Consider the following 14673-nt stretch of genomic DNA (forward strand, 5'->3'; position numbering starts at 1 on the left):
TGCCCTCCGAAGACACGGGTACTTACCTGCTGGCAGACTGGAACCGGGGCACCCCCTTCTCTCCATTATAGCCTATGTGTTTTGGGCACCTCTTTGACCTTTGCACCTGACCGGCCCTGAGCTGCTGGTGTGATAACTTTGGGGTTGCTCTGAACCCCCAACGGTGGGCTACCTTGGACCAAAAACTGAAACCTGTAAGTGCCTTACTTACCTGTTGAAACTAACAATAACTTACCTCCCCCAGGAACTGTGAAAATTGCACTAAGTGTCCATTTTTAAAACAGCTTATTGTGTTTTATGTGAAAAGTATACATGCTAAAGTAATGATTCAAAGTTCCTAGAGTACTTAGCTGCAATACCTTTCAAAAGAGCTATTACATGTAAAATTTGAACCTGTGGTTCTTAAAATAAACTAAGAAAATATATTTTTCTATAACAAAACCTATTGGCTGGATTTGTCTCCGAGTGTGTGTACCTCATTTATTGTCTATGTGTATGTACAACAAATGCTTAACACTACTCCTTGGATACGCCTACTGCTCGACCACACTACCACAAAAATAGAGCATTAGTATTATCTCTTTTTACCACTATTTTACCTCTAAGGGGAACCCTTGGACTCTGTGCATGCTATTCCTTACTTTGAAATAGCACATACAGAGCCAACTTCCTACAATAGCTATTTGCCATTTTAACCAAAACTGTGTGTCCTACTGTTTTAAATCAAAGTTCTATACTTACCTGTGTGAAGTACCTTGCATTTTATGTACTTACCTCAAATTTGAATCTTGTGGTTCTAAAATAAATTAAGAAGATATATTTTTCTATATAAAAACTATTGGCCTGGAGTTAAGTCTTTGAGTGTGTTTTCCTCATTTATTGCATGTGTGTGTACAACAAATACTTAACACTACCCTCTGGTAAGCCTACTGCTCGACCACACTACCACAAGATAAAGCATTGATATTATCTAATTTTGTCACCATCAACCTTTGAAGGGGAACCCTTGGACTCTGTGCACACTATCTCTCACTTTGAGATAGTATATACAGAGCCAAGTTCCTACGGCGGGGGAATATTTGGTGGAATGGAAATGAGTTCTTGACAGTAACCATGTTGGATAAGTGATAGAACCCACTGATCCGTGGTGATACATGACCATTGGGGGCAGAAATGGAGTAGTCTTCCCCCAACCCCCCCGGCCAACTGGAGAAGTGTGCGGTGATGGAAGGTGTAGCCAGTCACTAGCATGTGTTTAAGGCGGAACCTATAAAGGTGGACGCCTTTCTTCTACCTCTATATTGGCACCTCTACAGGAACCTCTGCAATAAAAGTGTGCCTTGTTTTGTTTGGGAGGTGGAAGGCTAAGTAGATGTTGTTTTGAAACCTCCTTTAAATTGTGGGCAACCAAAAATGCCCCTCTGTGGTGTTGTGAATAAGGCCCCCATGGCCCTTGCTGTCTCTGAGTCTTTTTTGAGTTTTTCTATAGTGGTTCAACTTGTTGCCCAAATAAGTATTTCTTGTCAAAAGGCCTTTTAAGCACTGCCTGTTGTATTTCCGTTTTCAACCCAGAGCATCTTAATCAAGCATGTCTTCTAATAATAACAGTATTAATGCCCCGTGTGGCTGACTGAGCAGCGTCAGTGGTGCACCTAACGGCATTATTGGAAATAGTTTGGCCCTCAGTAACTATCTCCTGTCCCCTTTGACAGTGTTCTTCTGGGACATACTGGACAAGGTCTTCCATCTCATTTCAGTGGGCCCTATCATATCGTGCTTAAAGAGCTTGGGAATTGGCGATACACCAATGATTGGCTGCTTGTGCCACTACCCGTTTACCTGAGGCATCTAATTTTTTGTATTCTTTATTAGGAGCAGGTGCATCTCCTGTCGACTGACTGTTGGCATGCTTACGTGCCGCACTAACCACAATGGAATCTGAGGGCAACTGTGACCTAATGTGTATTGAATCTGTAGGATCTGCCTTGTATTTTTTGACAACTCTTGGAGTAATTACTCTAGATCTGACAGGCTCCTTAAAAATGTCTGTAGCATGTCTAAGCATGCCTGATAGCATGGGAAGAAATTGAATTTCCTTATGTGTGGAAGTTAGTGCATTGAATAGAAAATCTTCGTCATTTGGGTCAGAATGCACTTGGGTATTATGATACACAGCTGCCAACCTTCTGATAAGATGCTGCATCTTCAGGGAGTAAAGGCCATGCAGGATATAGATCAGGATCATTTGGGAGTATGGGATCTACATCATAAGAATCCCAAGGGTCTATGTCTTGTGGAATGTCTTCCATGTCATCTCCCGGACATGTTGGTGAACTTTGTGGAGAAAATTGTGTTTCCACAGTATGTGGAGGAGATTGTGGAGGTGGAGCAGGTGTAAGAGGAAGTACAGGAGAGTGTGGAGGAGAATGCCTAGGTTGTACTGGAGCCTTGACGAGTTTCTTAGGTGGAGGAGCTGTGTCCAAAGTTTCCAGGAAAGTATGTTTCCTTTTAATTGGAACTGGAGGAGAAGCAATAATGAGTCCTGTTCCTTTTTGTATATGAATCTAGTGCTGACAAGCGTCTTTAGTTTCAAGGATAGGCTCCACTGTTAAGTCTGAGGAAAGACTTGAGTCTTTTGAAGAAGGGATTTTCGATTCCTAAAGTTTTGGAGCCTTTTGTCGAATGGAAGCCTTTGGCTCTGAAACATAGGTAAAGGTTTTTTTTGTTTGGAGCCAAAACACTTGGGTCAAAGGCTTGACTCGATCCCGATGTTGAAAGAGGTGTCGAGCCAGTGGTCACTGCTGAAGACGCTTTTGACTTGAATATTTTCAGTGCCGAGCCTGAAGGTGGGGCATCCAAATGTTATTTCGGATCCGACCATGGCCCAAAGGCAGTGGTGGACCGACGATCTTATGTGGCTTTTTTTTTTTAAGTCTTTACATGGGGCCTCAGGGTAGTATTAAGAGGCTGCGCCAAGGAAAGAGGCTGGCTTTCGATGTCTGATTGAACATCCGAGTCCGAAACTCCTATGGAAAAAGCCTCTTCTTGATAGATTTCCTCCTGCCCATGCTCTTGCAGGGGTGTTACCCGACGTCCTTGACAACATCTCCAATCGACGAGCTCTTCGGTCTTCAATCTTACAAGAAGCTCCACTTTAACAAAACAAAGACTAGGGATTATCTTTCTTTCCAACTAGGAAGTCTGGTTGGACTTCTTTTTAAAGCAAAAATTGGTGTAAGCTTTAATGTCCATCAAATAATGTACTCAAAAGGATGTGGTCTGACAGACATCAATCAAACGAAGCGTGTAGGCTCTAAAGAAGATCAGAAGCAGTGAAGAATAAAGGCTGGAGACTGAGCTGGTCTGAGGTACTCAAAACACTAGGGGAACCATGTCAGTTATCAAGTATAGACCCTCTAAGAGCCTAGCTCAAAAAGGGTTCTCTCTCTTTAACCGCATAAAGCAAACTTCAGCAACTGGAAGGGGTTATAATAAAATCTAGCCTTTGGGAGGATTTAAAAAAATCATACGTCTGCTCACAAGGCAGTTCCAAATAATTAACTGGCACCAAAGCATATTGTGCCAAAAATCTTCCAAAACCAGAGTACATTTACAAGGGCTCTCTACATTTGAGCACTTCTGGAAAAAAACAACAGAAAATCTGCTCAGCACGTGAAGAACACATGGAGATTAATAAGACAAAAACGATAAAGAACCATGTGATGGCAGGAAATAATTAATGGAAAGTAAGCAATTTAGAATCCTAAGCAATGTACCTAAGGGAATGCTATTATTATGGGTATATATGCCCCTATGTTAGATATTTTTTAACATATTTATGCAAGAACATATTTATAACTTACAAAATCACATAGGTATCTTGTTACCATGCTAGATTATAGTAAATCCAATATTGCTGTCCCACATAACTTAAAAAATTAGTGTTCGTCCGATGAAAACAGTAACACAAACACCAACAAAAGGTGATTCAGTACCTGGGAATTGGCTCCTTCAGATGGCGCGAACTCCATGGACTTCAAAATGCTGTAAATTTACAATGGAGAGATTAATAAATTACTTTCAGAACACCACTTCCTCCAAAGTCTACTTTAAAGAAAGCAAGTCCTAAACTTTGAGCTTTGGTGATTTATTCAAGCAATTCTGCCCGCTGCATGCACTCAACAGCTTCCAGTTTAATCATCTGCTCTTGGTGAGAGAAAGGCAAATTGTGAAATTCGGGAATGGCTAAACAAGTTAGTTACCTTTGCTAACGTTTTTCTGATAGATATGCATTCTGCTGCAGATTCTTCATCTAGGATATCTCCTTTCGCATTTGTCAGGACTCAATCTTTAAGAATTATATTCATTCAGCACACCGCAATAAGCAGGGTTATTGCAGCACCAGTCAATCTTCAGAAGTGACACAGGCCATCCATAATGGTGTCTAATGACGAATAACCACAGTTTTGCCTGATCTTCACAAATCACAACGGTCAGGACAGAATGAAATGCTTGCATACAAACATATCCACCCGCAACAATAGAGTGCAACATATTGACCTGTCCAATACCATCAAGGCATAAAAAGGAGAGCACATATTTATTTGTACATCTACTAACCTTGGCAATATTGCGCAAAGTCAGTATCTTGCAGTTGATATTGTTGCAGGTCGATAATGGGGTACCTCACACTCCCAACAGTGCAATGTGAACATTTTCTTTGAACCCTCAAGGGAAATGGTAAAGAACATTTCCTGAAGATCCAATGATACCTTCCAATACTAATCCAGACGTGCCTGAGAAGTCAGTTCAACAGTCACAATTTTGAAAACGCATATGGATGCCAACAACAGTAAATAATCAACGAAGATATTCATGGTCACTATGAATGGTTGCCAAGCAGACCGGGGGTCAAAGCACTGGTGTTGCCACAGATTCTGCTGCTCCATGAATCACATGAGAGGTGTTGAGCTTCTTACTCAAAACGGCTAACATGGCTTCTGAACATGCTTAAACTATTCAAGTGAATCCCTAATGGAAAATACTTCCTCCAGAGACCTGTAAAATGGGCAACACCTTTAAAGATGACTAAGAGGGCTCCTACTAGCTCTTTTCTTATGTTTTCCATGGTAAGGAGATGAAAAACGCATCTGAGATGAGAATGAACTGAGGTCAGAGCACTGGGTGGCGGCTATATAGGCACTGCGCACATCACTTCTGGTAGGGACGGTGCCAACTACGCCATGAAAAGCCAACCGATGCCACCTGCGCAAGGAGGATTGTTTAAAAAAAAAAACAGATCCAGTGTAACGCCTGGAAATAGTCTATGGTAAGGAATCTGCGGCTCAAAGTCTCTATCAGATGAGGACATTCTGGGAAGAGGTTTTGATTAAAAAAAAGCTCCTCATAGTAAGGAGCAAAAAGCAATATAATTGTTTGAACAGACATCAACACTGTTACCCAGTCATTCACTGGGTGTTAGAACACTGAGGGATGCACACAGAGGTAGATTAATGATGTACAGTTTTAAGTCTCCCATTCAACTAATCTATGCCAGAGATTCACATTTCTGTAAACACTGTAAACATGCCTAAACAATCTAAAAAAAAAAAAAAAAAGCAACACACAGGGTGAAAGTATTACCAAATAAAGCCCAAGTACCAATTTTATGTTCACAATATCAAGTACAGGGCACTCTTTCGAAATATGCAGTCGAAATCTCAGGGCATTATTAAAAGCATGTCTATACATGTATGGACATGTATGATCTAGCACAGTCAACTGTGGTCTAATACGTTTGAGAGCTCAATTATTTCTACTATATGTGGCCTGGAGCCAATAACTTTTCTTTGTTTAGTTTCATGCAGAAAGCTGTACGGCCTGCTAGAGGTGTGACTTACCTATGCCACACGCAGTTGGTTGTGGGCATGGCACGCTGAGGGGAGTGCCATGTCGACTTATTCACTTTCTCCCCACCAGCACACACAAGCTGTGAGGCAGTGTGCATGTGCTGAGTGAGGGGTCCCCAGGGTGGCATAATACATGCTGTAGCCCTTAGAGACCTTCCCTGGCCACAGAGCCCTTGGTACCAGGGGTACCAATTACAAGGGACTTAGCTGTGTGCCAGGGCTGTGCCAATTGTGGGAACAAAGGTACAGTTTAGGGAAAGAACACTGGTGCTGGGGCCTGGTTAGCAGGGTCCCAGCACACTTTCAATCATAACTACCATCAAAAAAAGGCAAAATGTTAGGGGTTAGGGGAGAGCCATTTTCCTACAAAAGGGAAGTGCTAAGCTTTTGTTGTACACAAATATGAGGCACCTTATCAATTAGTAACTCCAGGCCAATGTTTTATGCATCAAAAATATAATGTTACTTTATTTCTAGAACTAAAAGGATCTTTGTTGCAGGTAAGTATAGTTTCAAGAATATTTCACTTTCCAGTAACGAATGCACACTGTTTAGTATTTACAGGTAAGTAATACCTTTCTCATAGGAAGCAATGCAATCCTAGGGGAGGAAAAGTAACAACACAATTAACAGGTAAGTACTTGACTTATGAGCCCAGTCTTCGGGGGGTAAGGTATCCACAGAGCAAAGTTCAGGGAGACACCAAGAGCGCACCATCTGCAACACGGGGCTGGTCGGGTGCAGATGTCAAAGTTGGTGTCAGGTGCCCAATGGAATCCTAAGGAGACAGGGGGCGCTCAGAATTAGGGCGCTCAGACAGAAACAGCTCACACTCAAGTTAGCATCAGATATCAGGCCAAATGTGTGTGTGTGTATTTTTTTGGGGGGGATTGGTGGGGGGGGGCTAACCATGTCAAAAGGGGCACTTTACTACAGTCTCTGTAAAAAGGAAAAGCCTCTGGAAAATCCTCAAAAGCTCTGAAATTGTGCATAGTTAATTGGGGTGGTGGCTGTTGGAGGCACAGAGATAAGTTTGCCACACTTTTGGCCATAAATGTTTCTAAAGCTTTACTCAGCAAAAGACGGGCTCTATAAAAAATAACCACCATGAGATTGGCCTGCGTATTATTAGAAACTCCTAATGTTTTGAGTCAGGGATGACTGCTGCGGGAGGGTGATACCCACTTCCCTTGTTACTGAGTACCCCCGTCCGAGGGAATTTTTGGGAACATGCCTCGCAATTGTCTGGAGGAACAAGATGTATCAATCACTAGACTCGCTGGAGAGGAGTGTGTGGACAGAAAAGCCATGTCCGAGGGCTAAAGTGTCTGCCAGGTGCTGATGAATGTTTCTCCCATGCCGCCAAGACAGTATCCATCAAGGCTTCATCAAGTGGGATTCGAGGGCAGTAAAACCTTCATGAGGACATCGGTTTTAGCATCAACGGAAGGTAGCTGTAGATCCTATATGTCAGAAACATTATTGATTGCAGAATGAAAGTACGTGACCTCTCTAGTGGAGGGTCCAGCAGCACACTCCATCTCCGGAGAAGGGTCAAGCCCACCAGGCATAGGGAGCCACAGGCATACACATATGAAGGTTGAACTTGTTCTAGCTCCGAAGGGCATAGCAGATGGGTTCGAGGACCTGGTGAAGATACTGAAAATCACCTTAAGGAAAGCTGCCAGGTGTGCACCCAACGCCAAGAGCTCCAGGAAATTAGGATGCGGCTCTGAGAGACCTGGTAATGATGGAGCTGGCACCGATGGATCCAAAGGCACTGGCAGTGCTGATTGGACGCCCGGGTCTGGCTGTGGAACAGGCTCTAAGCCGTGTGTCTCGGGGGTCAGATGGCTCCATCATAACTTACTCTGGCTGAGAGGATGAAGACTCTGAGGAAGACTTCCCCAATCACCATAGGCCAGGGCCATGAACAGTTTGGTCTTAAGTTCCATGATGGTCTTAGGGTGGTTGCTCTGACAGAAGTCGCAAGAGCATGAATCATGGTCTGAGCCAAGGCACCACATCCAGATGGTGTGCCGGTCCTTAAAAGACATCTGTCCCTTGTAATCTCTACGGGCTTGTAGCCACAGCGCTTAGGAGACAGTACTGAACTTATTTTTGTGAGGAAACACACAACTTTCAGGAGCCTGTGAGCTCAAGATCCACATCGAAGGCACAGAAAAAAAGAATAGACGTCGTTATGCCCAAGTGGGTGCTGTGTGGCTTTGGTGACATCATATGATGCCACTTCTGGTGTCAATACAAAGTCAGCACCCCCTACCGGATTGATGAGAGCTTTGAAGTTTCTGGATCCAGTCTGGCACCTAGGATTATTCTACAGCTGAGCAAACTGTAGAAAGAATTATCCATGAAAAAGGTAGTGTACAGTATCACAACAGACAGAGCTTGTAGATTACCCATGCAACAAATGTATCAATACGAGAAAGACTGTTTTGAGATTCAGGAAACAATTCCTTACATTGGCTACATACAAGGACAAGGAGTACCAAATTAAGGTCCCCGTGGGGCATACCAAGTGGCCTGGGTGGAAACATATACACCAGACCTTTAAGACAACGAATCACAATAGGTGAAGCAAATAAGGATGGATGGTCCTGTATGTAGGAAGCTGGCCTGGTGTGTGGTCGACACCTATGGGGTTGTCACCCTATACCAGGTCCAGGTATCTCCTATTAGTGAAGTGGAGGCAGTGTCTAGGAAGCCAGGGATCTCTAGAGGTAGCTGTAGATGAGCAGCCAAGACTTATCTAGGAGACATGCAAAGCTTATACAATGCCACTATAGCCACACAGCACTATGGCACATGAATGAACTACACAGTGTCACAAAAATAAAGGTACTCTGTTATAGTAGCACAACACTAGAAAACTTATAGGCAGTCCCCGCCAACTGAAGGTGAGTACACAATTATATACACAACAGCAATCAGTAAGGAGCATAAATACAACAAGCATTGGGAAACGTATTACAAAAAACTGAAGGCCCTAGGGAAGGGCCAAACCATATACTAAGAAAGTGGAATGCGAGATACAGTCCCCCACCCAAGGATGTGGAATTGTTAAAAGGGAGCTGGAGGAACTAGGAACCCCAAGAGGTGAGTACCAGAGTGACCCTCAGCGACCAGGAAAGCAGCGTACCTGGTTTTCCCCTAAACTAACAGGAGGACTTAGGAAAAGGATTGTGCAAGACCTAGACAAGACTGGAAGAACCCAAAGGTGAATTCTGGCAGAAGAGGACCTGCAAAGGAAGGGGACCAAGTCCAGTTTTGGATTGTCCGGTCATGGCAGGAGCCACTACCCACCCCTCTGTGGATGCAGGACCACGCTGATGGGGGAAGAAGACTAGTCCTACAGTGCAGGAGACGAAAAGTAGTCCCTGAAGTGATGCAAATGGTGTCCCATGTCAGCAGTCTAGTTGCAGTGGGTCAGTGTTGCCGGAGAACCACCAACAAGCCTTGGCAAATGCAGAAGAAGAAAAATAACAGTTGCAAGGTTGAGGAGGACCAGCAAGGTCCAGGGGACTCGACCCTTGGCGGGGAGTCAGAGGTGACCCTCAGTAGTTGGGAGAGTCATCAGAAGCAGTCATAGCCCCCACAGCAAACCAGTGACAGCAGGCACAGCAATTCGCAGTGAGGCCCAGTCAGCACACCTGAAGAGGAGTTTCACGACGCTGGAGCAGCTGAAAGGAGACATTGCTTGGCAGGAACCAGTGCTTAGGGCTACACAGAGCCTGAAGATCCCTTGGAGCAGGAGCAAACAAGCATCAGTAGCTGCAAGAGATGCAGTGCACAGGGGTTCTGTCCTGCATGGAGATTCAAGGGCTTACCATCTCTCAAGTTGGAGAGCTGGCAGAAAGGACCAAGGAGACCACTCCAGACCACCACCTGCGATGCAGGATCCACTCAGTTCTGGAGGAGAGCAGATCCACGCACCCGGTCATCATTGCAGTTCGTGCCTGCAGATGCATGGCAGTGACTCCTTCGCTCGCCGACCTTAGAGGATGTACAGCCGGAAAAATGTGGCAGTTGCTGGAAGGAGTCACAGAAACAATGTTGCAAAGGGGAGTTATCGCTGAAGTTGCAGATAGTTGGCTCCTGAAGTGTCCAGTTACAGCTCAGTGGCCAGAAGATGAAGTGAATGATGCAGAGGAGTCCTGGTGGAATCTTGTACGTCAAATCTGAGGACCCACCAAATAGGGAGACCCTAAATAGCGCTTGAAAGGGGATTGGTCACCTAGCAAAGTAGCTGGACTATCTATGTCCAGCTATATATTGGTAACTCTGAACATAGCCATGTTTGGTATCAAACATGTCAGGATCATACCTCAATACTGTTGCCACTATTGGAAGTATGATTCCATGCACACTGGCGCTCCTTATAGGACCCCCAGCATTGCTCCTACCAGTTTTCTGGTGTTTTCTGGGTAGCCCAAACTGCTGCCATCCCTGTTCAGCTCAAGCCCAGGAAGATAGAACAAAGGATTCTCCAGTCCTGCTCTGGCACAAAAGAGGACAATGGAAAGGGGGGTGACCACTCCCCTGTCCATGACCACCCCAGGGGTCATGCCCAAAGCTCCTCCAGAGGGTCCCTTCAATCAATCAATCAAAGTTTTTTATAGTGTGCGCTACTCACCCGTGAGGGTCTCAAGGTACTTGTGTGTGGGGGAGTGGGAGGGGAGGGGGGGCTACTGTTCGAACAACCATGTCTTGAGGTTTTTTCTGAAGAGTGGGAGGTCTTTGGTTTTGCAGAGGTTGGTGGGGAGGGAGTTCCAGGTTGTGGGGGCGAGGTAAGAGAAGGCCCTGCCTCCTGTGGTGGTTCGTTGGATGCGGGGGACTGTAGCTAGTGCGAGGTTGGCTGAACGGAGGTTGCAGGTGGGAGTGTGGAAGTTCACTCTTTCATTGAGGTATGTCGGCCGGTGTTGTGGAGGGATTTGTGTGCGTGGATGAGGATCTTGAAAGTGATTCTCTTGTCTGTGGGGAGCCAGTGAAGGGATTTGAGGTGTGGTGAGATACATTCGTGGCGGGGGAGGCCAAGGACGAGGCGTGCGGCTGTGTTCTGGATTCTCTGGAGTTTGCGTTTGAGTTTGAGTGTGGTGCCGGCGTAGAGGACGTTACCGCAGTCTAGTCTGCTGCTGATGAGTGCATGGGTGACTGTCTTCCTGGTTTCTGGGGAATCCATTTGAAGGATTTTTTTTTTAGAGTGCGGAGTGTGTGGAAGCAGGAGGATGTTAGTGCATTGATTTGCTGTGTCATGGAGAGGGAGGGGTCCAGGATGGTGCCGAGGTTGCGTGCGTGATTTGCGGGGGTGGGTGCGGGCCTATGGCGGTGGGCCACCAGGAGTCGTCCCATATGGTTTTGTTGGGGCCGAAGATGATGATCTCGGTTTTGTTGGAGTTAAGCTTGAGGTGGTTAGTTGTCATTCAGTTGGCGGTGTCGAGGAGAGCAGCCTGCAGGTTGGTTTTGGCGGTGGTGGGGTTGCAGGTGAGGGAGAGGATGAGTTGGGTGTCATCTGCGTAGGAGAGGATAGTGATTCCGTGTGGTCGGAGGATGTTGGCTAGGGGGATCATGTAAATGTTGAAGAGTGTGGGGCTGAGGGAGGACCCTTGGGGGACCCCACAGATGATCTTGGTAGCGGTGGAGTGGAAAGGTGGAAGGCAGACTCTTTGGGTCCGGTCGGTGAGGAAGGAGGTGAGCCAGTCTAAGGCTTTGTGGCGAATTCATGTGTTGTGGAGGCATGATTCTGTCATCTTGAATCCAAGGTGGGCAGAGGCCTCTGGGAGAATCCGAGTGGCCAGGTCAGGCAGGTGACGTCAGAGCCCCCTCCTGATAGGTGGTCATCTGGCTAGGTGACCAATCCCCGTTCCAGGGCTATTTAGGATCTCCCTCTGGATGGGTCCTCAGCTTCGGCTTGCAAGATTCCAGCAGGACTCCTCTGCAACCTCTACTTCGACTTCTGGCCACTGGAATTGTGGCTGGACCCTCCAGGAACCTACAATCTCCATCCACTGTGAAGACTCAGCTTGCAACATTGTTTCCACGGCTCCTCCCATCTCCTGAAACATTTCCCCAGCTGGGCATCCTCTGAGGGTGGCAAGTCTTCAGTCTGCACGAGAAGGAAGAAGGAATCTTCCTTGGAGTTCAACTTTGGTGGAGGTAAGCCCTTGCCTTCCCACACAGGACAGTACCCCCGTGCACCACGTCTCCTGCAGCTACCAAGGCTTGTTGGCATCTTCTCCAAGGGATATTCAGGCTCCATGTAGCTCCAGCCCCCAGCACTCTTCCCTGTGACACACAGCCCTCGGCGTGGGACTCTTCTTCAGTTGTGCTGCGCGGGCTCCTGTGTGACTCCTGGGTCCCCTTCCAGTGGGTCTACTGTGGGGGCTGCCTTTTCTTCTGTGGAGTCTCTGCTTCCCCGATGGTTCCCCGACACCCCCCCAACCCCCTTCCCACCTCCCACCCCCCCACCCCCCACAGGGTTGAGTCCTCCTGGACCTTGCTGGTCCCCAGCAGCTCCACTTTTCTTTCTTCTATTGCGACTCTTGCCTGCGGTGTGGGGGAACTGAGTCTAACCCACTATAGGTGACACCTGTCGGCCTAATCTGGGTTTTGCTCCGGCTAACCAGCAGTGCCTCATCTCTAACCAAGAGCAGGGATGACTGGGCAGCCAAGCGCATTACACAATTGACTCCTCAGGGAAATCGTGGTCACTCAGATCGCATCCATTTCTCTTATTTACATTAGTCTCACATATACAAGGACAAACAGAGGCAGTATATGTTTCAATAAGGTTTTAATGAAGCAACTGCATCTTAGATAATAAAGCGTGTACTGCAATAACCAGGTCGATGAAGCATGACAGCATTAAAATAGTGACAAGGAGAGTAAAGCATAAAAATAATGCTACTATATTGTCACTATAATCATTAGACTAATTCCTACCTGGGCTATATTAGAGCTCAGCATGTTAGCTCTATTTCTGCCCTTCAGGTTCCCCTGGGAAGACATCATCCCTCATACCTGAGCAAGAGGCCTGAAGTCTGCATAAGCAGCTTTAGTGAAGCATTCAGCAATCAGCATACAGTTGTGGTCATCTGGCTGGAATCTCCCTCCCGGCGTGGGACTTAAACTGCATTCTCCAGGAACTCTCCACTGACTCCAGGGCCGCATTGCTGACAGTCTTCTCCCTACCGTCGACCAACTCGTACAACCACAGGCAGGTGGGTAGTGGGTCCTGCCACCACCGGACACTCCCACGACTTCTGGACTTTTCCAGGTCTTCCTCTTTTGGCAGAGTTGGGGGTAACTCTGCCAAAAGAGGGTACTTTCCTACACTGCAAATGAAAAAATGGCCAAAGGGGACAAGAAGTGACCTTTAACAGTACTCATAGCATGTCTGATGGACACTGCAAAAAGTAAATCTGACAACTTTTGCTGTAATGAGTCTGTATGGCAGGAATTATACCAGGCCACACCTTTTCACCAGCGTTCAACATAAACAGTTTTCATAGATAGGCCTGTGGTCGCTATAATCATATCCACTACTTTGAGACGAAGATTGAAGGCATTCAGTTGTTGATGATAAACTTCCATGCATAAAGGTGTAGATTGGTACATGCCCAGAATCAGCACCCTGACTAGTTGCTGTGACAGAAGCACAGGTCGATAAGTTTCAGATACCACACTCTCCTGGACCAATCCAGGACCATTAGGGGGACCTGGGCTTGTTTGTTCCTGATCTTCTTCAGACTTCTGGGCAAGAAAGGTAAAGGTGGGAAGGCATACAAACATTTTGAGCTCCACTCCAGACAGAATGTATCTCTGAGAGAGCAGCTTACTGGGAAACTACCCTTGGAAAGTAGCTATCGCTCCTAGCCTGAGCAGCACACAGAGGTATTTGCCAAAAATGTGAACGTGAAGACCATATTGTAGTCCAGTCACTGGCATAACCAACAGATAAAGCTTGGAAGCCACTTTGGTCATATTCCGAATGAGTATGAAATTCTTCAGGAGATTTAATCTTTGCCAAGGTGAGCAATGTTAATGGTGAGATAATGGTGCTTTTTGTCAAGCCCTAGCCTAAATAGCACCATGTAAATGAACAAAAAGATTGTCACCCAGCCTGTTAAGTCCTGTTCAGCCAAGTACAATGGACAGCTCTCCCAGGGTTGAGTCTTTAGAGTTGCTCCTCTTTCTTAGGCGGGTGAGGAAGAGTGAACAATTGCCCCTAATGAAAAGGGGGCACCACCTCACCAAGAAGAAAGGAAAAGAGTACAGGCTGCATTTGTCGGGGAAAATCCAGAGTAAGCAAGCAGAAAGAACATGGCTTCAAGAACACTAAGTCTGTGACTGAGGAAATGCCTACCAAAAAAGACAATTTTCACGATCAACAGATCCATGGGACAACTGTGAAAAGCCTTGAACAGTGAGGCCATGAGGAATGCAAGAAGGAAAATTTTACTTACCCAGTAAGCATCTGTTTGTGGCATGCAGTGCTGTAGATTCACATGCTCTGCATGCTCCTGCCATGTAGTGTTGGGTTTGAAGTGTTGCAAGCTGTTTTTTCTTCACAGAAGCATTTTTGAGTCACGGAAATGAGTAACTCCTTCTCGTGATAATGCGCATGGGCATCGACTCCTTTGTTAGAATGTTTTACAGCAGGTGGGTGAGTAATCTGTACAACTATATACAAACTGTACAACTATATACAAATATAGAGCAACTGAAACGGTCACAGATGTCCGGG

General features: G+C 46.0%; 1 protein-coding gene across 4 annotated transcripts in view; it reads right to left on the reverse strand.

Moving 5' to 3' along the window:
• Positions 1 to 14673, reverse strand: part of CUX1 (cut like homeobox 1) — a 1145546-nt gene that overhangs the window by 550650 nt on the left and 580223 nt on the right. For all 4 annotated transcript variants that reach the window (XM_069226953.1, XM_069226954.1, XM_069226952.1 and 1 more), the window contains exon 13: positions 3996 to 4044. In XM_069226953.1, coding sequence (XP_069083054.1) covers positions 3996 to 4044 — 49 coding nt within the window. The remainder of the gene's footprint in view (positions 1 to 3995; positions 4045 to 14673) is intronic.

The sequence above is a fragment of the Pleurodeles waltl genome, chromosome 3_2 (genome assembly GCF_031143425.1).
Source record: "Pleurodeles waltl isolate 20211129_DDA chromosome 3_2, aPleWal1.hap1.20221129, whole genome shotgun sequence".
NCBI classification, from domain to species: Eukaryota; Metazoa; Chordata; class Amphibia; order Caudata; family Salamandridae; genus Pleurodeles; species Pleurodeles waltl.